Source organism: Wallemia mellicola, assembly GCF_000263375.1.
Source record: "Wallemia mellicola CBS 633.66 unplaced genomic scaffold WALSEscaffold_13, whole genome shotgun sequence".
NCBI classification, from domain to species: Eukaryota; Fungi; Basidiomycota; class Wallemiomycetes; order Wallemiales; family Wallemiaceae; genus Wallemia; species Wallemia mellicola.
This window is the reverse complement of record NW_006531970.1, coordinates 59704-85427: the sequence shown is the minus strand read 5'-3', so window position 1 is coordinate 85427 and position 25724 is coordinate 59704. Positions and strand designations below refer to the sequence as shown.

Genomic DNA, 25724 nt, shown 5'->3' with positions numbered 1-25724 from the left:
GTTCAGTTGACCCAAATTGGCGTTTGGATTACAACCATCAAAATGATACAAGGAATGAATCTAATAAACAACGTCGCAAGAACTACTAGGTTGCCATCGACGACTGCTTCTTTTAGAACGTTTAGACACATCCACAATACAGCTGCATGGCGCAAACCAAATTCAGCGCGCGCAGACGAGAAAGCAACGTCAAGCTGGCCAGAAGGAAGCTCATCACACCCGCACACTGACTACCATCCCGTCGAGGGACGTGAAGGCAAGACAGCTCGTTTGATCTTCAGAATCAAGCCTAGCGATATCCCAACCGAGCTTTTGCCACTCTTTGCAGCAGTCGGTTTGGCCGTTGTTGGTGCTACTGGTTATGGTGTATACGCATGTGAGTATGAGCTTTTTATTGAATGTATTATCTAACGAAAATGGAGTGATCAACGACAAAACGCTCAGAGTGCACAACCAGCCTGAACGTCGCAAATAAATGACTATTAATTAATGTTGTAACGATCTAACGAATATCTTATTCCTTTTTCTTGAGTTCTTTTGGCTTTCCCGGCTCTGCTGGTTTCTTGATACCGTAATCATCAGTTAACCTCCAGCTTAGAGGGTTTATTAAACTAGTCTCCGGTCTGAACACACCTAAGACTTTCATTACACCTTTGAATATTATTACTGTTAGTACACATCCTATTATTTCGAGCATCCAGCGAGTTACTTGGTGTTCTAACAAAAAGGCTTGATTATAGTATTGCAAGTAAGCGTTTATACCAGCAGTTACTAAATACAATGGCACACTGCTTCGCATAACCTTTACATCATCCCCTGATAACTTTCTAAACATCTTCTCTGGACTATTAGCCATGATGTTGTTGATAAGAGGAAGGAAATGTAGAAGGTTGATACATACGCGAAATCTTTTTTATTACAAAAATAATCAATTAATCCCAAATCTAAGGGAAGGTCCAGCCACGTCTATTTCATTCCATTTTGGTGTATAGTTACGTTTACTGTGGATGTGAGCAATAGAGCGTTTGAATTGTGATGTGACATTCGCTGATGTGAGCTTAACATCAACCACTGATGGCGCTCTCAATGCTACAGAAATTGGATGCTTGTTAGCCTCCTCCATGCTATCCAAGTTGCCGCTGATGAGTTGAACGGCGTCAGATACTACACTTGTACTTATTTCCTCCACTTCCATATCAAGGTACATAAGGTATGCGTCGAGGATGTCGACATATATCTGCGTTGTTGTCACAGGATCAATTAGTGTGGATGCGATACGGCTTGCTCTCTCCAATACAGCCTTAATTGAGCTACCATTTCGAATACCCCCTTCAGCTTGCCAGAATACTGATGAGGCTATTATTAATGACTCTGCTTGGTGTGACTTTTTGAGGAGTTTGGCTGACATGTTCACCAATTTATTGGCAAGCACTTGGTACTCATCTGGATTGCTGACAAATATGGTGAGTTTTTGGAGCGTCTTAGTTGCACTTGCTATACCCTGCATTTGATACTTGCTACTAATGATGTCTTCTTCAATCAAGAGGAGAGCTTCACTGAAGAATTCATAAGTCATCTCCTTCAATTTAGCCTCATCTGCTGTTCTAGTAGCCAACAAAAAGAGTCTCATACATTCATCCGAATGATCTGTCAATACGTGGAGTTGGAATATAGACTGATGGATGAATTTGAAAATATCATCATTCGCTAAGACCTTTGATAACTTTATTGCTAAGGTAATGAGTGTTGGGAAGGTAAATTGAACACGTCTCTTTCCTTCACCTAATTGATCCCTTGCTGTTTTGAGTAACTACAATGGTCGTTAATATATGTCAACTCGCGCAAGAGAAACATACCTCAAATTGAACATCCTTGTCATCAGATTTGAAAAGATGTAAGAGACGAGTGAGTGAAGCCTGTTCAATTGCTATATCTTCGTCTTCGTAGGAACCCTCCTTGATTAAGACTTGACATAATTCCAATATATCTCTAACATCATTAGGACTTTCAATTATTGTAGCATTATTGAGAAGTGAATTACATATGTCAATTGCGATATATTTGCGCGATTGGTATGGTTGCAGTTGCATTAACGGCAAATATGATGGCAATGCTAGCAAAGTGATCATAGATTTGTAAGAACTAATTGGTGCTCTTAAAAGTGCTAAAACGTTATTAATTGTCTGTGGTGAATGTTGAGGAATAGTGTCCAACTTTGCCTTTGTGAATGATAAAACCTGGTCAACGTATTCAAGTTTATCTGGATAACAATTAAGTGATAGACTTGCTAACGATACCAACAATGCGGTTATATCTTGAATAGAAAGATCTGGTCTAGTTTCAATGAGATTGACGATTTGTTCCCAGAATACTTCGAATAGTTTAACAGATTGTGGGATACCCCTGTACTTCTTTGAGGGATCTTCCTCGCGTCCTTTGCCTTTTTTATCTGTTGGTGATTCTGATACATACTCTTGACCAGATCTTCTTGCTTTTACTTTATCTTCTAGTTTCTTATTTGTTTCTTCATCCTGTTTGGCAATTTCCTCTGTTGATTGCATTTCAGATTCTCGTTTAGCATACATCGATAATCTGTCAATAAGTGATATGACTACTTGCTTTATATTGACGCGGGTATTAAGCTGTGCTGCTGCAGCTAGGAATGGCCCAAGAGTATTTAATTGGAATTCATCTGGGAATACCTGTATAACAACTTCCATGAGATAATCTTGTGCGATGACGTCTCTACAATTGACAACTTGTTCTAAGATGTTTGGTAAAATGAGTGATTGATAGGTTGCTAAATCAATTTCTTCGAGTTGAGATAATCTAACTAGATTTGTACCGACGAGGATACGTAGTTCTTTTCTCTCCAACTCCCTTCTCTCTTTGTCTCTAGAGTGACCTTGATGTTGCAGCCTAACCCAAAGCTTGTTCATTTCAATGAAATTCGTCAGAATGAAAGCAATGCTGTCATTGAGTGAACCATTACCGCTGTCACTTACGGATATCGGTAAGTAATCGCGAGTTTGTCCAGATAGGTAGTGTCTCAAGAATAGACCTCTGATGGGGTGCTGTACACCTCGTGACATTTCAAGAATATCTTTCATAATCTCCTTTATAGGCGCGTCTGGCGTGGACATATACACAGATGCGACTGTTATCATCAAGTAAAGTCTAGGTATGATGTTACTGGCGTATTGCACTAACTCATATAAATCAGCTAAGTGGTGTTTACCTGATAAATGTGCGTCGTATAAATAGCTAGACAAATGCCTCAGAGAGTCGAAAACTGCGATATACAACTCATAATAAGCTTTTGGTCCGAGTGATGACGTTCTAAGCTCGGACAACATCGAAGAAGCAGATTTAAAAGCGTCCATCAGTTCATCAGCATCTAAGCATTTCTTCATTTGTATTTGGCTTGTCTGTGTGTTGTTAGATGAGTGATCTATTCAGATATAAAGAGATACAGACTTTTACGGCATTTAATGCCTCAGTAAGTAGCTATATGAGTGTAAACTATAACGTATCTACTAGTATAATGTTTATCTCACTTTTGGTTCATCCATCTGGATATACGAGGTGGTCGTCGTAAATACAAGAGATATAAGAGATGCAAAAAATAGAGATAATAAAAGAATAAAAGAGCAAACTAAAGGAATGAACTATTAGGTCGCACCTTCCATATTCATCTCCCTTCATTCCTGACTACCATCTGCTAAAGACGCGGTATTAGGAGATGTCCGCTCCTTATTATGAAAGTGCACACCAAACCAGCCAGACTGGTTTGAACGCTCCTTATAGAGATGAACCTGGATTTGAGATGAACAACAGCCAGCCTTACGGCTCTGGAGATGGTTTCAAGTACGCAAACGCAGGTTCACAGCAATTTACAAACAACTACAGACCTTGGTACAAAAAGAAGCGTTTTCTTGTGAGTTCCGTCTTTTATACTGCGGTCTTTTATCTATCACTCGAACGGTCAACTAACGATGAAAAATCAGCTCGGTATTCCAGCTGTTATAGCAGCAATTATTATCGCGTGCGTTGTAGGTGGTGTAGTTGGTACTCGCGACAGCGGTGAATCAAATAAGAACGCCCGCAATGCCGCTCCACCATCTGCATCTGACGCAGCATCTGCTAAGCTCTCAGCTGGTAGATACACAAATCAATTGGCGGACGGCACATTTAGCGACCAAGTACCGATCTATGGTACTGGAGTAAGTTTATAGCTAGTTTATACCTCTCCGCTAACCGGATGATAGAAGACCGACACCAAATTATACGCTCCTCCTACCGTTTTAACCGATCAAGATGACAAATTGAACTTACCAGCTTGCAATGAAAACCCTCCTTCTGTTTCTGGCGATGGTATACCAGTTACAACCGATAGACCACGTATTGGTGGTGTACCGGGTCGTTGGGACTGCTTACACGATTATGTAAACGCGGACTCATATATGAAATCTTGGAATGAAACTATCTTCCAACAAGCTGATCATTTCCTCAACACACCAGCTCCTGCTTGGATCCCTGATGGTGGTCTCACTGGCTCAGGTGTTCTCGACCAGGCACGTGAAGTCCAACAAGCAGTCAAGGCGTTCGCATATGCTTTCCGCATTACAAATGACCAAAAGTACAAGGACCATATTTGGGATCGTCTTCAAGTAGTAGCTGGTATGAAGCCAACTGATGCTGGTCATGACGACGATTCAAAAATGTATGGTTCAGGAACAAGCGGTGAGAACAACAACTGGAATCCTGATCATTTCCTCGATACTGCTGAGTTCATGAATTCATACGCTATTGCATATGATTGGCTTTACGATACATGGTCACAAGAAGAGAAAGATTGGATTCGTGAGACTGTCATCAAATATGGTCTTGAAAAGTCAAAAGCATCCAATAACTACTGGTGGCGCAATGAGCAAGGTAACTGGAACTGTGTCTGTAACGGTGCCATGATCAACACTGCACTCGCACTCTCGGGAGATGACCATTCCGGCATCGTCGAACAAATCCTCAATGAAGCACTTGACAATGCTAGACAAAACTGTGTAAATGGCGCACGTGAGGATGGTACATGGACTGAAACATCAGATTACTGGTACTTCGGTACTACCGGTTGGTCATTAGCAACAGCCTCTTTGATCTCTTCAACTGGTAACTCACAAGGAATGTTGGATAGCAACCCTAACTTCTACAAGACAGCGGATTTCCACATCTACAACTATGGTAACACATTCAAGTTTAACTACGGTGACCACGGTCCAAACAAGTTCACCGCAACAGCAAACGCCTTGATGTTACTCGGTAGGGAAGTCAACAAGCCAGAATACCAACTCTACCAACGTGATCGTGAAGACGCAGCGGATGTATTCAACATGCTCTGGTATAACCCACGTGTAGCAGGTGCTTGGTGGAATAAAATCCCACTCGATAGATACTTCCCAGCTCAAGCATCACAATGGGCTTCATTCCGTTCATCGTGGACTGACCACAATGGATTGTTCGCTGCCATCAAGGCTGGCAACACCGAAGGTCACCAAACACACGGAGATCTCGACGTTGGTGACTTTGTTATCGACGCCCTGGGACAACGCTGGGCTGGTGAATTAGGTTCTGCCAACTACCTCGGTGACAAATATTTCAATTCTGAAGATCAAGATTCCAACAGATGGAAGTGGTACAGAAAGGCTACCGAAGGTCAAAACGTCTTGTTGATGAACAACCAGAATGCTGTCGCATCAGTTGACTCAACTGTCAAGTTTGACACTACCAACACAACTCAAGGTGCAACACTTGATATTGACTTGGATGATGAGTCAACTGGTTACTTCACCGCCGATTTGACCAAGACATACGATAACAACTCCGTCAAGCGCGGTTTAAGACTTTTTAACAAGCGTCGTCAAGTTCTTCTCCAAGATGATATCAACACTGATAGTGCAAATTTCCAATGGAGAATGCAAACTAATGCTACTATCACACTTAATGGCGCATCTGCCGATTTGGAACTTGGTGGCGAGAAGATGACCGTCAGAATTGTTCATCCAGAAGAGGCTGATCTCAAATTTGGTCAAGAAAAGGCAGAACATGACCCAACACCAAACCCAGATCTTCCAAATAATGGTCAAGGTGAAGATGCAGACATCGAAAACATTGGTCCTAACAGACAACAAACTAACGTGAGTGGTTAATGAACAAAATTTTACAGATCATTTACTAACCAAATACTTAGGTACTCACCATTGACCTCACACCAGGTCAATACAGATTACAAGTTTCTTTCGAACCACAATGGGACGGCATGTCATCAGATGATTTCCAAACACCAAAGGATATCCCAATTGACGATTGGTCACTGACATCCCACAACGAGTAGATTACTCATATATTCCTATTTCTTTCAATATGGGTGAAGTGAAAAAAAAAAATAGTAATAACCACGCTCGCTATTTCTTAATATAAATTTTGACAATTCTGAACAATACATTTTCTTTACTTGAGCAATTTAATAAGTGCGAGTGTCTTCCAGTTGTCTTCGCTGCTTGGATCGATGTAGAGTGCTCGTTGTATATCTTTGAGCGCTTCATCAAGCATACCTTTGTCGGCTTTTGCGAGAGCTTGAGTAGCGATCCACGTTGAGTCCAGTCTACTTTCGTGGCTATCGTCAGCGAGTGTGACATTCGCACCGAGTGCGGTCTTCCCAGTCGCGAGTAGCAACTTCCCAAGATCTCTCTTCAGGTCCTGAGCGTATGGTTGAAGATTTACTTCCTTGGTTAACATTCGGATTGTCGCCTCCGTATCTCCCTGTGGAGCGTCAGTCAGATGTTGCGAATTTACAGATGAACCTACGCTCATCAGTGAATGCTGCATCATTAAACGATGTACACTTCTTCGACTATCCACTTCGATGCGTTTATCTGAAGGCATGGCATTAATCTCTGCGAGAGCCGCATCGAGTAATCCATCATCATTTTCCAGTATTCCTATAGCAACAAGTGTTGAGATAGCTCCGAGATGACCGCCATCGATTTCTACACATTCAAGAAGACGTGATATAGCACTCTCGGTGTCATTTTCGTACTGAATTTGTGCAATAATCACACCAGCATCAACATCTTGCTCCTCTTTGAATGCTTTCTCGAGAGCGTCCAAATCTGGACTACCTTTTTGGTTGCTTGATAATCCCACACCCAGGAGTGCCTGAATTTTCGTTGGCACATCCTGCGCGAGACTTAGCGCCGTGCTGAAAGCCTCCGTTGCGGCATCATATGATCCAGTAGCGAGTCGGATTCGACCGAGTGTGACATTCGCGAGGGCGTAATGAGATTCTACTTCAGCGCTCTCAGCATCTTCGTAAGCCGCTTCAAGGAGTTCAACACAGCGTTCTATAGCTTTACCAGCTTCGTCATATTGTTCTAAGTTTTCTCGAAGGAGAGCATAGAGATGCAGACCAGCATAATCACCTGGGTTTCCCTCTGTGAAGCGCTGCATGGCGTAGCATTCTCTGTGCAATTCCTTAACATCCTTTTTGGTAATGGCTGCATTATATGCAAAACCGAAGTTGCTCTCGAGCTGAGTCATTGTTAAATTAGTTAAATGATGTAATAATCAACTTACTTCAGCCCCGCCAGAAATTGTGAATGAATGCTCGTATAACATCTTGGCATCGTTATGGCGTCCCTCCAATGACGCGATTATTGATAGACCGACCCAAGCATAAACGTAATCTGGATCAACTGTTTGGGATTTCTTCAATGCGTAGATAGCCAACTCTAGGTCTTTCTGTGATATGTACAGGAAACCAAGGTTAGTCCAATATGTTGGATTGCGACCGTCTAATTCGATAGCTTTAATGTAGGAGTGCTGAGCTAATCTCGCATCACTCTCGAAAACGAGATTACCAAGTGTATTCCAATAGTCGTCATTACCTGGTTCAGAGCGGAGAGCATTCCTTATCGCAGTTACTGATAATTTTTCTACTTGTTTCCTTGTCTCTGTCTGAGATACCAACTGTGTTTGTTTTGCGAGTTCTTCTAAGTCAAGCGTCAGGTCGTACCATGTTGATCCCACACTATCGGGTCTACCGAAATCGAGAGTAATAGCGAATTCGCTAGTTAGTATAGCTACATTGATGCAGGCTCTGTTTACAGCCTCAGGTGTATTTATTGAGTTAAGGATATATCCGAAATCTATTAATTCTTTGCTATGTACTTTCTGTATGAGTTGCTCTTCTTGCATTACCTGTACAACATATTCAACGGCCTCCGTAAGAGCCTCGTTGACATCCAAAGCAGCGAGTTTTGCCAATCCATAGAAGGCATCGTTGAGAACTTTCCATGCAACGCGCAAGTATCTCTCTTGACGAACTATTATAAGTGCATTTTTGATTGATTCCCTGTAGCTTTCTACAGCTCTTCCAACAAAGCCACTGACTACTTCATAACGAGCTTGGGAAATGTATGATTGACCGAGCGATATTACGACGGCCAGGTTGTTCTCATCAAATATACCATTCAAAGTCTCAATGGCAGATGCATGGAAGCCCATCAAGCGAAGTACATCAGCTATAGCGTAGAGTGCCAACCAGTTGCTCTCACTGCTATCAAGCTCTCTACTCTTATTGAAAGTCTTGAGAGCGGCGGCATGTCTTCCAGCAGCAGCGTAACTCTCACCGAGTCGGAGCCAGCTGGAGTTGTCGGTGGTATTTGCTCGAAGTGCAATCTGGAACGCTTCAACAGCTGCACCGTAGTTATGACGGTTTAGCTCGACAACACCGATCGCTTTCCATGCCCAGGCATTCCTACTGAGGTATCTACCCTTCACTAATTCTTCCACTGTACTACCTTCACCCTCGACAGTTCTTCTTGCGACAATTTCAACTAAATCCCAATCCTTCTCATTTGCAAAGCCATCTGCAAGCCATCTGGCTGCCTCAGTTTCGCGGCTGTCTAATTCAAATGCCTTCTGGAAACACTTTGAAGCTCTTACGATGTCGGTTGGTTGAGCAACGTGTAAGTAATAAAGACCAAGATGCGTAAACGACGGTGCAAATTTATTGACATGCTTGATTGATTGAATAAAGAGTGTGTAAGAATTCACTTGCTCCTGTCCACCTTGCTCCCAAGAACATTTACCAAGCTTAAAGTAGCATCTTGCTTGATGTGTAGCAACGTCTTCGATGTCGTCCCGTTGTGATAGCTCATCCAATACTTCTTGAAGACCTGTTCTACCTTTACTGTAATCGGCTTTCATGACATCACACCAGCCACGTTCTTCTTTCGCTATAAGGTTAGATTCATCTATGGCTATTACTTGCTCAAATACTTCTCTCGCTTGGTCCCACTTATTGGCATACTCCAAGCACGTACCCTGTGCAATCAAGACTTCTACGTCTTGAGGACGCTCGTTGCAAACGTTCTGTATACTTCCCATTGCTCTCATGTGATACTTTGGTGGGTAGTTGTAAGTAAAGCATTTTGCGAGTGATCTCTCGAAAGACAGCTTGTGTAGATCAAAGCGCAAACCGCTGTCCTTTTCAAATACCTTACAAAGCTCTGAACCAGCTTCAGAGACGGCTATAGCATCGTCATATTGCTTTTCAATATCGTATATGTAACTCAAAACTCTGTGAGTGAAAAGCGAATTTGGATTAGATTCAATACCATCTATAACAGCATTAAGAGCCATGTCATTTGGCATAATCGGTGTCGGGTCATCCTCTAACCTGATAGCTGGAAGATAAGCAAACAGACCGTTGATAACACCACAAAGGATGTGCTCAGGAAATAGTGTCTGGAAACGTCTAAGTAGAATCGCGTTGTATCCCGTTAAGTACTCCGTGTTCCACCATTCAAGCACGACTGTCCAAGCAAGGATATTTGGCACGTTGATAGTGACCATACCGTTAGCCATTGCCATAACTTGATTCAAAAGTTGATTCTTCAAGTCCTTGTCTTTGGTGGAGGTGGCTAGAAGGTGATCATGCTTAAATTTGAACAATGCGGCTTCAACTTCACGCCTCAATTCGTCAGAAGTTGATTGATGATTGAGAATTTCAAGGTATAATGGCTCTAACTTGCTATCCTTTGATGACTCGTTTATTAAATCCTTCTCTATTATTTCCCTTCTTGGTGCTCCAAGTCTAGTTTTCCTTTTATTAAACTCTTCTGTTCTCCATTTGCTGATGTTAGCTTGATGAATGTCCTTCAATTGGATCAATATTGGTAAAGAGTCATAAATAGCGCATTGTGCTTCATATGTCGTGGTCAATAGCGGCTGAGTATGATCTGGTGGTGGTAAAGTCGAAAGCAAATCGTAATAAGGTGAATTTGGAAGGTACCAATGGAGACATTCCGTTAGTTTTTCTATGTTATTCTGGTCCTTATAAAACTGTACTATCTTTTGTATAGTTTCTGCCACTTTCGTTGCGTCTGACCTGTATAAAACTCAGTTGCGTCAGATGAGAAGATATAAACGCACGCTTCATTGAACAGTTCTAGCAACTCAAAGAGGGTCTTAGTGTACCTATCCCAGTTCTGTCTCTTCTCATAGAAATTCGCTAATCCCTGTATCTTATCAGCAGAACTTAGTGTTTAACTAACAAAACCCACCCTCCAAGCTAGCGGAAGAGTCGGATTTGATTCAATAGCACGCCTATAGGCCTAACATAACGTTAGGAACTGTATATTACTTAAATAGTCGTCTAACCTTCTCTGCACTGGCATCATCTCCCAAATTGAATAACGCCAAACCATGAAATACATTGGCGTTATAATTCATTGGTTCAAATGTGAGTATACTCTCTATTGCATTCCGCGCTTTATCAAATTCTTTACTATCGAGTGCTTCTTTGGCTGCCTTCAGTTTCTGCTTAGATGACATACCTTGATCAAGGACGATGATGAGGCTTAGATTCGGTTTATTGGGACACATACAATCTGCACTCCCTAGGAATCGAAACAAAGTGCTACAATCTACGTCTTATTCCACTCAGCCAAACGATAAAGAAGACGCTCAAGAAGATTCTCTTAGTTCAGCTGATGCGACTTGGAAGACGATATTCAGTACACTAGACAATAACGCATCTCAATCACAGCGTCAGGAGATTAGAAACTTACAACCCGCGGACAATTTTCCACCTCTGATCGATAGACGTCGACAACTTTCAAAGACAAAGACAAACATTACAGCTCAGGAGTCACAGATCTTTGAAGATATTCTTAACCTTCTATTCCAACATTCACCAACTAGCAATCAAAATCCAGACAAATTACCGAGAAGACCGAAAGTTAAGCAGTCTGATACAGACCTCCTCCTAGATAAGGCGAGGGAGGATTTATTAGCATGTGCGAATGATGTGGACCTCTTCAATTGGTGTAAGACGAATGTATTAGATGTTGATTCAACAACCCCCACACTTCCGTATCTACTCACTGATTTGATGGCCATCTTCAGGGATACCTACAACAATCCACACCTCACACTGTCACTTTTCAAACATGTCAAAAGCAAAGGAGTATATCATTACGTCTTGGGATGTACAACTCCAGCATATAATGAGCTGATAGCAACAAAATGGAAATCATTTGGTGATTTGAATGGAGTTAAAGATACCTTAGAAGAAATGCTCACTAATGGTGTTAAGAGAGATAGTAGAACTGAGCAGCTGGTCGAAGATATTCGTAATGATGTTATGAAAATGTTCGATAATGAAATCACCGAGCAGATGGCTAGCACTTTACTCAGGATGGAGTACACCTCATCTAGACCTATGAAGAAATATTCAAGACATTTGTAATTTATTTGTATAAAAATTTCATTGATCCCACAAGACATCTGCGTCATTCGTGTGAAGATCTCTTTGACAACGACTATCAACTATGATCTTAGCAAGAAATAAAGTTCCACTCACAAATGCAGCTAGATTTGCGGCTCGCAACTATGTAATGGCACAGGATGGTGCCACTGCACAATCACACCAATGGAAAGAGCGTGAACAGGCTCTTGAGAAAGCATACATAGCCTCGAAGGATACTGAGAACCTTCTCAAACTCAAAAAGAGTCTTGAAGACAGTATCCAAAACATAAACACGCATCTAATTTCGTCATCAAAAAACACAAAAGAAGATGCCATTCTCACTAGTTCTCTCGATAAAGAATTACAAATCAAAGCACTCGAGGAACAATTCGATATCATTTCCAAACGTTTAGCTTCACTAGAAGCAGGATCGAGACACATTTGAGTAAATAATTTAAATTATGTATTACGAATTCTTACGTTATGATTTTTCTTTTGTATGCATTATAAATAGTATCAACGACCTGTTTACTTGAAGACACATTGCTAAGTTGTGAAAGCGTGAGTTGCACTATCAATCTCAGTGTCTTTTCATCACTGTCTAATGTGCTGAGTTTATCAAGAAGAGTGATTATAGTACCTCTATCGGGATAGTTGTACGCCGAAAGGTGAATACCAGCTTTCCATTCAGGTGTTCTTCCTGCCAGAACGTCATGTAAGACATTTTCATCAACGTTAACGTTGTTAAGAATCTTTAAAGCATAGACTATCATTGAGCTTTGTAATAATGGTGGGAGATCTCCAAGGATGTTTTTTAGTACGCCACTGTACGCCACTTGCAAGTGATTCAGCTCCCTGGCCGACAAAACTAGTTCCATTGTCTCCTTTAGTGAGTAGGTATTCTTTTGGGCGAGATTACATAGTCTGTTTAGGGACAAGTGATACCAAACTCCTACTGGCTTGTCATTCGTTAAAGCATCAAGCAAAATCGCATCAATGAGGTTGTTATTACCGCCAGACCTTGCAAAACGTGCAAGTGAAGCTAAGCTATCACTGAACTCTAAGCTATTTTCAACTTCTTCATAGTTATCTGATCTCAATAACCGCTGGTTAGGTACTAAGTCCATCTTCATCATGGCCACCAAGTCTAACCCTATTTTGTTCCTACTAGCTGTTGACTTTAAATTCTTTGGGTCAGACGCATAACTTAGATATCCTGCTTTCTTCTTCACATAGAATGTTTGTGATGCTTTAAGATTCCGCAAACTATTCTCGTCATTGAAATCAATAACTAATGGCCAATATCTTGGAGAATCAATTTTAAGGCTAAGCAGACGAGAGTATTTCGGTACCAAAGTTGGCGCTATCATTCTCATGCTCTTAGGTTGCTTGTCCAATTCATCCACAGCCTTGATCTTGATCGGCACATAAACGGCTTCGTTGGTTTTGACATCACGTGGGATAAAACATCTCTTCTGTACTGCTTTCACCCACAGGTGCCTGTAAGCAAATGGATGATTGGATTGGTCATTAATCGACATTGGCCACTTTGGATAGAGTGCGCACAAGAGGAATCCGACAGCTTCATTTGAGTTGGTGAGGGTATATTCACCACCTCCCAAGAAAAGCATACCGAGTGCCATATGAACTGCCATTTGAGAACCGAAATTCCGTCCACTGGCTTGACCAAATTGACCGTGAGCAATTCTAAGACGCTTCAGGATTCCCAGTTCACCAGTACCAGCCATAACAGTTGCTATTGCAACTGTGATTGTATTCAAACCCGATCTAATCGCTGCACGCTTGACTTTACCTTCATAAGTGATGGCTGTGGATTATTAGAGTGTGTTAAAGCATTATAATAGCACCTACATTTTATAGATGCTGCCTGTGTGAATATATCCATGTAATGTAGCAAACATTTGAATGTGTCGTCTTCAGCAGTACCAGCGAATTTGAGACCCTGGGCGAGACAAGCACCAGCAACAATGTTATAGTAAGCCAATTCGATATTGTCATCCACGGATTCGAACCTCTCTTTCTTCCTCTCGAGGGCAATTTGGATAAAGTGGGGTATTTGACTCTCCACCCATTCTCTGTCTCGACCAATTGTATTCCACATGATGAGGTTCTTCGATAGTGTTCTGAAAAGCAGGAAGTCCGGTCTAATCCAGTCAAGTTCTGTAGGATTGCAAGGCAGATCCATCAATGGTGCAACATCACTCCTTTCAGATTTCAAAAACCACATGCCTAATGCTAATGATGCGCCTGGGCTTGTAAAATTAACATCAAGAGCATCATATTCAACATCTGTTTCGTTTGATCTATGTTTATCTCCATGAATATAATGTCTCAACTTTGTTATCATTTGCGTTTCGGATGGCGATGTAGCCTCTTTGCCTTTTGCAAGCATCACCAAACCGAATCCAAGCGCAGCTGATAGTGAATAACTACCACGAACATTGCTTTTACCGTCATTTGTCGGCACATCTCTGCCACCAATTTCACCTAATAACATCTCAGCTTGGCGTCTCTGTCTCGTACCTAGATGTAAAACACCCAAACTGAATAGACCAGCGGCCTGTGTAAGGCCAGACAAGTTGAACTCAAGTTGGTGTGATGGTAAAATTGCAGGAATATGAAGTGAGAAAGCACCAACTAATCTTTCTGGAGGATCACCAGCGTAGCTGATTGAGACACCTAACATTGTACCTATGGTCATGAACTCATTTTTAGGTTCTAAGAACTTTTGTATGTGACCCAACCACATACTTTTCAGGTGACCATTTAAGCCTAATCCAAGCATCAAACCGGAATGCCTTGGTGACATGACGTTCTTTGTTGGTTTGTTCAACATTATCCAACTTTCGTCGACGTTTAATTGTTCACCTAGTTTGAGGGCTGATGCCACACCATTTGAAAATTCACTCCAGTCTTTGAATTCTGGTGGGTTAAGTGAGGAGTCCAAGTCATATGTCGCGTTTGTAGGGATCATCTTCACCCTGAAGTCAAAATCTGGTATATTCAGAGGACCTGCCGGCACACTCTCGCTAGTGCCATAAGTCAACATGCCTCTACCAAAGGGTAAGCTCAGTGTGCGCTCTGGCATCGCATTTGTCACATTCTCTTGCTCCTTTAGGAAATCTGGCTCACTGGTGTGGTTTAGTAAAGAACGTTCAGTCGAAGGGACACCCACAGTAATCCACTAGTATTGAGAAAGCGCAACTTGGTGAGCTCACTACTGTTCAATATTCTCGTTACCTCTCTCAGACGATGGTCCTCTGAAAATCTTAACTGTGGTATTTCAAGATTATCGATCTCGACACCACTAATGACTTTGCCTTTGGAAGTGGAATTTGTCTGATCTTCTTCCTTTTTAGTCCTGACGATATCCTTGATCGATTCAATTGAAAGCATAGTTTTAGCCTCGTCAGTTCTGCCTTGTCTCTCCCTAGCATCTGCGTTTGCTACAAGATCTTCTCTTCCAATCAACTGATAAGCTTCAGAAGACCATCTCAATTTTGGCCTAATTTGACAGGCTCTCAATACCTCTTGTAGTATAACTGAAAGGTGCAATGGCGTGCACCTTATTTTGTCTTTATTGTAACCATGCAGTATCAATTCGTCAACTGCTTCTTCACATTTACTATCTCCCAGTAATGTGAACACCTTCTGCAAAGCTGCTGTTCCATGTAATTGATTTTGTGGTATTATTGGATAGTTTGATATTGAGTGATGCATACGTGAATGCAGATCATCATAGATACTAGGAGGTGGTGGTAAAGCATCCATCACATTTGGAGAATCTATTAGCTATTCGTTAGTTAAATAGAACATTGTAGAAAATACTCACATTCTTCCTTGTCATACAACAATGGTGCATATTCACCTGCCCATCTCTCCCACCAGCCGACGTAGTCTGCACGACCAGCAAGTCTACCAAGCCATCCAAGGATAGGGGCTAAACTAGTCAGATTATCGAATCTATTCGTTGTATCCAAAAGAGAATTCTCAGCCACAATGTGTATAGCCAATAATATTTGAGGAAGGGCGGAATGGACTTTGATATTCATATCTATATCGTCATTTCGTACTCGAGGAGCTTTAATAATTTTCGGTGGGATGGCAAAGATTCTTGAGCTATTTAAAGCACGCTGGTGAGCTTTGCTTTGTAACAATTTATTCAAAGTGTCGGTTGAAGTTGATTTACGAGTACTATCTGAAACATTCAGGAAATAAGCTAATGATTCAATTAAAGCATCGAGGCCTTTGCTAACGGACGTAAAGTGCTTGAATATGCTCAAAGCAAATTCCAATTTCTCATTCTCCTTTAAAAATGAGGCAATGAGATCGACGCATGATTTAGTGAGATTATCATTTGGCCATTTGCTGAAATCATATCTATGTATCTTTGAGGCGGTAGTTTCGACACTAAGACAACTACCATTGGCATCTTTGAAAGATCTCGGCTGGTCTCCGTTGTCCAAATCCAAGGTAATAGGTATAAATTCATCCACATCATTGATGAGTATCTGTAGCCTTTTTGAATTGTCCAAAATGAGTAGATCATCTGTATTCTCTTGTGTGCATTTCAAACTAGAGACGGCAGTGGCTTGTGTAACAGCAGTTTCTCTTTTCTCTATTTTCAGTTGACTTGTTATTGGAAGTGTGGGATCACGGGATATGTTCACAATGGTCAACTGAGATGAGAGTCCTGGAAAGTGAATTGCAATTGATATCTGACTGTCGGATTGTGCAAATGCATGGGCAGATGGTATACTTAAGTATCCAAGTCAGCGAAGTAACATTTACTCAAATTTATCTTACCTTGAATCTATGTCAGCAGCTTTGCACTCCCATAACAAGTCAATAAAGACATCTGATTCATTCGATAGTGTTTGGTTCTCATCTGGTTTAGAACCAGGAGCTGTACGGTTAGATGCAGATTCTCCTGCTAAAATCATCCTATCCATTGTCAAACTGATATCAGAATTATCAAAAGTATTCTCCAATGTGTTCACATTTGCTTTCGATTTCAGACTGCTTCGGCGTCTACTCGATTGAGGCCGAGGCGTCGAAATTTTCCTCAAATTGGAAGATACGATGGGTGCATTAGGGAGAGCAGATGGTGCGCCATAGTCTGGTGAAGGAGGGCTCGTCTTAATTGGTTTTTTCAATCGAGTGTAACGATATAAACTTAGCGTCTTCGTTTGACTGTCAAATGATATCAAGAAGGGCCAGTTGTCTTTTGTTGACTGATTGTTGGCCTGCGTGGGTGTGATGAGAATGATTTTTGACTTTGGACGCGGTGTGAAATCGAAAGGCCTGATAGGACTTCTATAGGCGTCGTAGCCTTTACAGCCACCAATGGGCCTCCACGGATGCCAAATACCTGATAGAACAGCCCATGAGGATACTTTCTCGCCTGCTCTGCGTGCATCACTACGTTCGACCAACCAACCCAATCCCAAATCCCAAGCTTTCGATACATTAAAGGGAAGCGGGAGTGAATAGTCTAAGCCTGGATCCATGAAGAAAAGCCTAGCGAGGTTTGCTGTTGAGCTAATAGCCAAATCGAGATCGTATTCGTTGCTGTTTGAATTGAGACTAGAATGTAAGAATACAATAAGACACTCTCTTGGCTTATCTGTATCATCGCTTAAGTGTAAATTCCCAAAAGACGCGTATGAAATGTTAAGATGATCATCATCGAAGTTTAAAATGCGCTGGATTTGCGAATTTTTGCTGATAATAAGACGACTGTTCTGCCAAGCAAGTTCATAGTCCTTATTGAGCACTCTATGCAGCGGTAACGGCAGAGGTGGTTGGTATAGTTTGAATAGTCCAGGTTCGATAGATGGTGGTGGTGGTGGATAGTTAGGTGAGCTATTCACTTTATTGAGGTAGTTCGTCGCTGGCGAGCTCAGATTCTCTATTTCAATCATTTCATCTCGTCAACGTTTGAGTAGAAAAGATAAGCCGCGTTTGACTTGGAATCTAAGGGAGGAAATAAAAAATACAGCTTACAAGTAGCCTATAGATTTATTAGTAAGTGGGTTATTTTCTCATCTTCCACGCAAAGTCATTGGCTTTCCTGGCGCTTGAAACGGCAAGGCAAGTTGACAATCAGTGGAGATAGCAACGTTTCGAATAATTCAGTAGCTGTTGGTAAATTATTAGATAATAACAACGACATACTGAGATGTTATCTCTCTAGAACCCAAACAGCAGCTTTATAGTATTTTATCTTTCTATTATCGCATTACAGATAGAAGCGATAGCCCCCATGGGATTGTGAGAATGGTAACTGCACCCTCTCCTTTATTTACATCCAGACATCTACAACGGATATGTTACTTTCCTAACAATGACGTCAGAACTTTTGGAAACGTTATACTCATAAAACTTATGTGTTTGACCACAAATCTTCCTTATATAGCATCAAAACATTGTCTTGTAACCGCACACTTATCAGAACACTCAAATGGCACCTCTCTAGATACTTTGCTTGGTAACGAAGACGCAAAAGAATGGGATGAATTGAGCAGCAACTGTCCTTACATCCTGGTTAAATATCTTTAGGGTTTCTGTTATTCTACAAACTGAGTAGTTACGCATTAGACGAGATATCTGGCATGTCTCGATCAGTTAGATATTCTCTTTTAGCTATAGGCACAATGGGTATTTTCTGCTGGGTATTTTCTGCAGAAATTTCGTCAAATAATCTGTGAAGCTGACTAGAAAACTTCTTTGAAGGTATGGTATGGTTTTAGAAAAAAGCTCATGGATTCAAATAACAAACGCGGTACAAAGGTACTTTCTATGACGGTATTGAGTACACTCAAACATGCGCTTAAATTGGATACCTATTTAGCAATGTTTACTAATGAGCATGCTATGAAATTGTCTAAATATATCACTTATATGGCAACGGTGAATATTGATTTTTTTTCCTATGAATAGAAAACACTAGCGCCAATTCCTCACTATGACTTGAGCTAGGTACAGCAAGTGTGGTTATACTTATAGAATACGTTCATCTCAGCTCATGAAATACAAAATTTTCAGAAACAATGATGGATGGATAGATAGATATACTGAGGATTTTAACTGGTGGAATGGGCAAAACAAATGGTAGGACAGCAAAGACAAACCAAGTATAAAGAGGGAACATGACTATACTTGGATCAACCAAAGTACTATGTATTGATAAGTCTGTGAGACAGAAATCACGACAAATGCGGTCTAAATTGGACTGGAAACAGCTTGCTATCACAGTTATACTTTTTTTTATGTTTGACGTGCTGTGTTGCGTTTTAAGGGATATCATAAATCTGAGTGTCTTCTTCCTTAAGGTTGAAAACTGAAAATGGGATATTAAATTACTCCTATGTAGATTTAATATTGTAAGTTGCTTACATGACTTGAAATAAAAAGTGATAGTTTTCGTGTCACTTATAAATACGTCAAAGGTGGTATATATATACCATTAGTAAATCTAAAGACACAGATAGAAGAAATACGAGTAAAAATAATGTAGATTGCAAGTCTTGAGAACATGTGTAAGTGCGCTGTACTCATTGAAGGAGCACTATGCATGTGATCGGGCTTGTAAACAATATATTTCTCAATTTTAGCGCACATTGAGATTATGGGTTTATATATTAACAATTTGAAGGCTGCTTTCTTTCCCGCAAGCAGTGCAGTTGCTAGTATAGATAAGTCATAACGTGAATGTATTATCATTTATTCTTTTCTTCTACTTCCCATTTGATAGTTTCTTCGCGCTTATTCTTGAGGTGGCTAAATAGAATGCTGCTACAAGCAAATATGATAGGCATAACAATGTTCAAGCTTACGGCGGCGTCTAATTTAACTTCGATCGGGTCAGAATCATATGTTCAATCTGAAATTGTTCTAACTCACCTCCGACATCCATGAAGAAGCTAAGCGCATAAATGAGCAAAACTACGACATTCAGAAACGAGATTTGCAACAAGAAGAAAGCAAGTAAAGGTATGTCGATCCTTTTGAACATATTCGCTATGCAGATAATCATTACGACGGAAAGGAACGCATATTTGATACTAGATCCATCATCAAATGTCCTAAGGGCAATATTCACGTTTTGAAGCTTCAATCCATGGCTTTTCAGGACATCATAAGCATTGACAAGACTGCTCGAATTGCATCCCATCGCAAATACGTATTGGAGAATTGCGAAAGCTTGTAATGCCGTTGATACTTCAGACCACCCCAGCTTGTCTGTTGGTTGCTGAAGTCTTATCCAGGCAACGAACAACATTAGAGAGTAATTAACAAGTGATCCATTCATTTTTGATACCATCCAGCAGATTACGGGATAGCTGAGATGCTGGAGTGACTTAGATTTGTGTAAGATAGACCGTACGAGAGTGAAGCAAACCTACCTCTTCGTTTCGATGGAAGCCATTGACATACCATCTTCTTATTGCCGAGAACATAGCTATCGACCCGATGAGACTATATTGTATACTAATAAGCTGTTTGTTGTCTTACAATGTCACTACTTACGCGTAACGAGTCTCATCGTTCCAAGCATCAGGCATGATTGGGATAGTGACAGCAATTGCGCAGTTTTCTAGCCAGTAATCCACGTCTTCTTGGTTTGCGTGACCGCTCTCTACAACATTGTAGCCTAAAATGAGAAGTAAAGGTGACCAGAGTCTCTTGTCAAAGTAGGTTGACTGTAATATTTTTATCAGGAGGGAAGGGATACTTGGTTTATTATACCTACAGCTATGGCAATCAACGAAGTTGATGTCAAAAACGTTAATTTAAGTTGTTTCACCACTCCGAGATGAACTTGAATGTGTTTAAGTAAAGCAAATGCGCTGTCCAAGTAGAAAGTAATAGCTGCGTATACATTTGTCACAATTAGCAGAAAAATCTGGTTCTCTAAAGGCGCATCCTGAATGCTGAATGCCAAACTACCAAATCCGGCAGAGAGGAGCAAAGCAGAGCGTAAGAGAGACGACAACAAGTCTGATCTATTCCTGCCTAGGTATGTTTGCTTGAGTGTGGTATATTTTGAGACGATAATCAGTGAGAGAAGAACGATGACGCCGACGAGTGTAGCAACGATGAGTGAGTGTTTGAAGAGTGTGCTATAGCTAATAACGGTATAAGAATATATCAGCTGCTGTCTAACGAACTAACCAAGTTCCTTCCTTAATAAGTCGTACGAGGTCATCCAAATTGCTCACGCTCTGCATCTCTTGGCGTATATTTATAAGTTCCTCAAGTTGTGTGTATACGAGAACAAAAATCCCAATTTAGGAATATGATTGTTATTCACCAAGCTTGCTTCCTAACAGTAAGGAAGCCAAACGTCATATAACCGGAAACAAGGATAAGATGGTATACGTACCTTACATAAGCTCAAAACTACCTGGATACGACGGTCAATATAGTGTAGGTGCCTTCGATTTAGAGTTGCCAGTCGATGAGGTAAGTTAGTGGCAATCTAGCCTATTAGACTTCTATCAGAGTATTCTAACGATACCAGCCGGATAGAGAACCTTCTGCTAGCTTTAAACTCGATTCTGAGGAAAATCCGCTCAAATTAGAAACTGTTCTTTTTACATTGTTCTATCCAACGGATAAGAACGCTTTGGATAAGCGTAAGAAGTTGATAAAGTGGTTCCCCCGTCCATTTGCTAGTACTGCCTATGGTTACGCCAAATTAGCTGAGATATCGCGTACATTTGCAGGTAAGGTGAAAATTCCTTTTCGGCATGTAACTTACCGGAGGACAGTTTCATTCGCGCATGCATTGGCGAGGAGTACAAAGATACCAGCGTACGCTAATGCGCCATTAGCCGCTTGCCCTACTGGAAAATGGCCCCTCATTATTTTCTCGCACGGATTAGGTGGTCAGAGGAGAATGTACAGTCATCTCTGCGGTAGTTTAGCCAGTCATGGTTATATAGTATGCGCAATTGAACATCGCGATGGTAGCGCGCCGAATACATGGGTATATCCCCCCTTAAACGAACGAAGTGAGCAAGGCACACCGCGGAGTGTCACTTGGTATGACTGGAAACAACTCAAGTTTGATGATGCAACGAAAGAGGAAAGTCATGTTCCTTTGCGAGATGAACAGCTTGATTTTCGATTGCGGGAGCTCGAAATGGCGTGGAAGCATCTCAAACGTATCGCCGATGGCCAAGGACCAGCTTGTGAATTGATCAATCATAGAAAAAATGTCAGTGGGTCTGCAAGGAAAGTCAATTGGGACTCGTTCGAGAAATATATGGATGCGTCACGTGATGTGACCTTCATGGGTCACTCATTTGGAGGTGCTACAGTATGTAGAATAGCAACAAAGTCTGATGGCTTCGTCAGATGTATCACCCTAGATCCTGTGAGTGTTATCGTTGATTTCGTATTTACATGATCTAACATAACACCTAAGTGGAGTTGGTGGGAAGTATTCCCTCGAGACGCGATATCTTTTCCAGTGTTTACACCACCACATTTAGACATAAAAGTGCCATTGCTTACAATAAATTCTGAGCAATTCACCGTCTGGCACGATAACTTCCGTTCAGTGTATGAATTACACCTACGACAGAAGGAAAAAGGATTACCATCATGGTTATTTACAATTTGTGGGACATTACACGGTTCATTCTCGGATATAAACCTGATAGCGCCGCGCATATCAAAATACAAAGGCATGAGAATAAACCCAAAGCAGGCTTTGGGCGCGACAGTAGATGTTGTGAGAGAATTCACTGAACAAAACAGATACAATGATGGGACTTCATCTCTCCGAACACATACGAGTCAATCAACTTCAGAATTTTCAGTATGTGAAAATGAAAAACATGAACATACAAAAATTCTTGACTTACATCGACATGAGCGTCCGTATGAACTTGCTAATGAAGATAAAGAGTCTATGATTAGAAGATGGCCTCCTAGACTGCCGCCAACGTCGTCCGAACTTATTAAAATGCGCATAGGTAATCCAGGTCATTTTGTATTGCACATAAAACCTAAAGAAGACCATGAGGATGCATATGTGGAAAGAGGACTACCATCAACTACGCTCCCTAGTAATGAACACCCAAGAAAGAATTCGAATGCACCTAAAAGAGAGCTCGCTTACGACGTTGCGGCCGCTTAATTGAAAGAAAAAGGATACTAGATCTGGATTATATAATTTATACTGTCATAATTAAAATACTACTTAATTCATACATTGCATATTTGGCATTAAAAGCTGTTCTGCATTAACGTTGACAAAGGTAAAGTGATGTCGTATCATTACGTCGTAGCTTATTTCCATGCACCGTAGTTGTGCTTACCTTTATATTTATGAGAAATATTAAAAGAACAGTCTTTATGGACTCACCAGTAATTTCTTCCTTATCAGCTTTAAGGACTGTACTTATATCAGATAAAGATATTATTATGTGATGACTTACTCTTTACATCTAAATCTAAGCCACGCTTATCTTTGTCGGATGTTAGGAGAACCAATGTTTAGGCTATGTCGACTTACCGTCTTCATCCGCTTCGTTGTCACCTCCATCCTCAAGAGCTATGACGAGTCGCTTGACTAAACTTCATCAGAAACTTCTCTAAATTGATTCTTACTCACTTAAGGCTTCAATTTCATTCTTATCTGCTTCAAATTCTACTTGGTCGTTTAGAAAGAGAAAATCTTCAACTTTAATCTTACTGTTTAAACGTTGTTCGAGGTTAACTTCATATTGGTCTTCTAAGGAGATGTATACTGGCGTACGCTTGTCTATTAGAATTGGGCGTGAGAATGAAGCTATGTTATAATTCCACACATACCATCATGAATGGACACAGCGAAAGCTGTAGTAGCAATAAGAAGTGTTGATGCGAGAGCAATGAAATTTGTTTTCATGTTGGTTGTATAGTTCAAACTACTTATACGGCATGCTCAAACTCCAAGAAGTCTAGACAAACAATGACATATAAGACGGCGATGAGACACAAATATCGGCAAAATGTCTTTGATTTATTAGATGTATGAAGGGTATAATTAATTCGTATAAGGTTGCGAAATATATTAATTTCAATCGCCCAACGCAGCAACAGCAGCATCATGCCCTTGACGCCAACCATGTTCGAATTCCCAGATATTGTTAGATCCACCTCTATAAGCAAAGTGTTCGTCCATGCGTGCTTCTATCCACTTTCCAAAGAAACCAATCTCAGAACGACCAACGACGTGGCCTGTACCTGGACGATGATAAGCGAACATAACCTTTTGAAGTGTTAGCTAATATATGATCATTACACGGCTACCTACAGCATCATCCCATCCTTGCTTGAAACCATCTACAAACCTCCAATGTTCTCTGGCTGGAATGTTCTGTGTTTCCCAATATCCGGCATGCTGACCAGTCGCTTCATCACATTTAGCATCCCTTTCTTCTAGTGTAGCTAGACCTTCGGCCGGCAGACCTTGCTTGCCGCCAAGCCAATGTGGGAGAGTATTTGTGCGTATGGCTTCCTTGAAATCCCATCCGCTATCACCACCATGCTCCTTACGGAGAGTCCACCAGAACCATCCAGCAGCTGTCTTTTCGTAAAGTTCAAGTTGAGCTCTGGCCCACATAGCACGCTGCTCGTCGTGATTACCTCCCAACATACTGCGAGGATTGAGTCCTGCACTCCACTCGCCAATGATAAGACTATCTCTAGCTTTCATCTTGGCATCTTGGAGGAATTCCAAATATTCAGCTTTGCATCTACCTGCATGATCATAGGAGGATGAGCTTATTTGGTCTTCAGTGAAGCATCTGTAAAGATGGTGGTCTAGGATGACAAAGTCTTTTCTACCACCAGCTAATTGTGCATACCAATTTGTATCCCAAGCATCACCGATTGCAATTGGGAAATGTGGATGTGTAATTGTACGAATTTGACCCAAAAGATCAAGATAAAGACTCTGTAATTGATCATTGTTTGCAGGTTCATTAATTAATTCGATTGCAACTACGTTATCACGTTGATGGAAATGGCCCACTAGGAACCTAAGTACTTCTTTAAGTACTTCGATATTGCGTGATTTCCACATTTTGATAGCAGGACCTGATCTACCTGAATGGTCATCGTGGTTTTGCTTTCCTGGGGCTGAATGTAGATCAAAGTGTACGCCAAGATTATATTTTTCTGCCCAATCGACTGCTCTTTCAATATAATTGATTGTATTTTGATAAACATGACCTAAACCTTCGAAATCAGTTCCATCTAGGTAGTTATCACCTAAATATTTCGAGAAATGGTAATAGCCGATAGGTATTCTCACGGTGTTTATACCCAATTGACTGAGCCATTCGAAATCACTTTCTTTAATCCAATTCTCGTAATGATGCTCCATGATTTGCTGTGCATTTCCACCTCTTGCCACATCGTGATCACTTTGAGCTGGACTCTTCGCATGGTTGTAGGGTGACCAGGTTATCCACTTCTCTAATACGAACCAACTGCCTAGATTGACACCCCTTTGCTTACGGAATCTGTAAACGTCCGCTGGGGAGAGTACCCGAGGTGGCACAATTGCATTACCAGTGGGATAAGACTCAGTAGCTGGAGCGTTACCTCCCTGATTATCGATTTTGTTAAATGAATTCTTAATTGATTTAAATATTCCCATTAAAATTAAACAAGTTGATACTATTACAAGGAGCAGCCGAGTACTTCTCCTCATCGATCAGACGATAAAGCCAAGAATAAACTTAAAATTGCGCGTTTTATTTTTTTATCTCTTCTTTTGGTTTTTATTTTTTTATTTCAATCATTTAAAGTGCACAATACACGCGTTTTACATTCATTCATTATTAAGATCAAGATTTAATTTATTAGTCAAAAGATTACAACATTGTTA

General features: G+C 40.9%; 12 protein-coding genes across 12 annotated transcripts; 5 read left to right on the top strand and 7 right to left on the bottom strand.

The window, feature by feature from the left end:
* Window positions 1–38: 38 nt before the first annotated feature.
* On the top strand, window positions 39–841 carry WALSEDRAFT_60658 (hypothetical protein). The gene is made up of 2 exons (XM_006958888.1): window positions 39–376; window positions 423–841. Exons 1-2 carry the CDS (start codon window positions 43–45, stop codon window positions 473–475), a joined length of 387 nt encoding a protein of 128 aa, XP_006958950.1. The 5' UTR covers window positions 39–42; the 3' UTR covers window positions 476–841.
* On the bottom strand, window positions 515–856 carry WALSEDRAFT_29170 (hypothetical protein; the record flags this gene model as incomplete). The annotated part of the gene is made up of 1 exon (XM_006958887.1): window positions 515–856. The coding sequence occupies one exon, from the start codon at window positions 854–856 to the stop codon at window positions 515–517; it is 342 nt and encodes a 113-aa protein (XP_006958949.1).
* A 21-nt stretch (window positions 857–877) lies between these two features.
* On the bottom strand, window positions 878–3589 carry WALSEDRAFT_60657 (vacuolar protein sorting-associated protein 35). The gene is made up of 4 exons (XM_006958886.1): window positions 3558–3589; window positions 3478–3507; window positions 1857–3428; window positions 878–1810 (listed from the first exon to the last, which is right to left on the bottom strand). The coding sequence occupies exons 1-4, from the start codon at window positions 3570–3572 to the stop codon at window positions 929–931; spliced, it is 2499 nt and encodes an 832-aa protein (XP_006958948.1). The 5' UTR covers window positions 3573–3589; the 3' UTR covers window positions 878–928.
* Window positions 3590–3705: 116 nt separating this feature from the next.
* WALSEDRAFT_32946 (hypothetical protein) lies at window positions 3706–6514 on the top strand. Its single transcript, XM_006958885.1, has 4 exons — window positions 3706–3937; window positions 4008–4223; window positions 4269–6191; window positions 6245–6514. The coding sequence occupies exons 1-4, from the start codon at window positions 3743–3745 to the stop codon at window positions 6386–6388; spliced, it is 2478 nt and encodes an 825-aa protein (XP_006958947.1). The 5' UTR covers window positions 3706–3742; the 3' UTR covers window positions 6389–6514.
* On the bottom strand, window positions 5834–10865 carry WALSEDRAFT_60656 (TPR-like protein). Its single transcript, XM_006958884.1, has 7 exons — window positions 10720–10865; window positions 10623–10673; window positions 10492–10577; window positions 7630–10447; window positions 6862–7584; window positions 6230–6816; window positions 5834–6188 (listed from the first exon to the last, which is right to left on the bottom strand). The coding sequence occupies exons 1-6, from the start codon at window positions 10789–10791 to the stop codon at window positions 6505–6507; spliced, it is 4062 nt and encodes a 1353-aa protein (XP_006958946.1). The 5' UTR covers window positions 10792–10865; the 3' UTR covers window positions 5834–6188; window positions 6230–6504.
* A 39-nt stretch (window positions 10866–10904) lies between these two features.
* WALSEDRAFT_57806 (hypothetical protein) lies at window positions 10905–11873 on the top strand. Its single transcript, XM_006958883.1, has one exon. The coding sequence runs from the start codon at window positions 10910–10912 to the stop codon at window positions 11807–11809; it is 900 nt and encodes a 299-aa protein (XP_006958945.1). The 5' UTR covers window positions 10905–10909; the 3' UTR covers window positions 11810–11873.
* An 18-nt stretch (window positions 11874–11891) lies between these two features.
* Window positions 11892–13637, top strand: WALSEDRAFT_69393 (hypothetical protein; the record flags this gene model as incomplete). Its single annotated transcript, XM_006958882.1, has 1 exon — window positions 11892–13637. One exon carries the CDS (start codon window positions 11892–11894, stop codon window positions 12252–12254), a length of 363 nt encoding a protein of 120 aa, XP_006958944.1. The 3' UTR covers window positions 12255–13637.
* On the bottom strand, window positions 11913–17757 carry WALSEDRAFT_57805 (hypothetical protein; the record flags this gene model as incomplete). Its single annotated transcript, XM_006958881.1, has 5 exons — window positions 11913–13637; window positions 13682–14961; window positions 15006–15615; window positions 15663–16588; window positions 16637–17757. 5 exons carry the CDS (start codon window positions 17752–17754, stop codon window positions 12286–12288), a joined length of 5286 nt encoding a protein of 1761 aa, XP_006958943.1. The 3' UTR covers window positions 11913–12285.
* Window positions 17758–18925: 1168 nt separating this feature from the next.
* WALSEDRAFT_60652 (hypothetical protein) lies at window positions 18926–21408 on the bottom strand. The gene is made up of 7 exons (XM_006958880.1): window positions 21370–21408; window positions 21008–21319; window positions 20586–20961; window positions 20363–20535; window positions 20239–20311; window positions 19736–20192; window positions 18926–19685 (listed from the first exon to the last, which is right to left on the bottom strand). Exons 2-7 carry the CDS (start codon window positions 21061–21063, stop codon window positions 19552–19554), a joined length of 1269 nt encoding a protein of 422 aa, XP_006958942.1. The 5' UTR covers window positions 21064–21319; window positions 21370–21408; the 3' UTR covers window positions 18926–19551.
* Window positions 21008–23057, top strand: WALSEDRAFT_69390 (hypothetical protein). The gene is made up of 4 exons (XM_006958879.1): window positions 21008–21298; window positions 21357–21561; window positions 21607–22214; window positions 22266–23057. Exons 1-4 carry the CDS (start codon window positions 21206–21208, stop codon window positions 22980–22982), a joined length of 1623 nt encoding a protein of 540 aa, XP_006958941.1. The 5' UTR covers window positions 21008–21205; the 3' UTR covers window positions 22983–23057.
* Window positions 21605–25540, bottom strand: WALSEDRAFT_60653 (glycoside hydrolase). The gene is made up of 5 exons (XM_006958877.1): window positions 24144–25540; window positions 23284–24098; window positions 23211–23240; window positions 22266–23163; window positions 21605–22214 (listed from the first exon to the last, which is right to left on the bottom strand). Exons 1-2 carry the CDS (start codon window positions 25491–25493, stop codon window positions 23907–23909), a joined length of 1542 nt encoding a protein of 513 aa, XP_006958939.1. The 5' UTR covers window positions 25494–25540; the 3' UTR covers window positions 21605–22214; window positions 22266–23163; window positions 23211–23240; window positions 23284–23906.
* On the bottom strand, window positions 23135–23735 carry WALSEDRAFT_29162 (hypothetical protein; the record flags this gene model as incomplete). The annotated part of the gene is made up of 6 exons (XM_006958878.1): window positions 23135–23163; window positions 23211–23240; window positions 23284–23313; window positions 23361–23417; window positions 23460–23609; window positions 23660–23735. 6 exons carry the CDS (start codon window positions 23733–23735, stop codon window positions 23135–23137), a joined length of 372 nt encoding a protein of 123 aa, XP_006958940.1.
* Window positions 25541–25724: the final 184 nt, after the last annotated feature.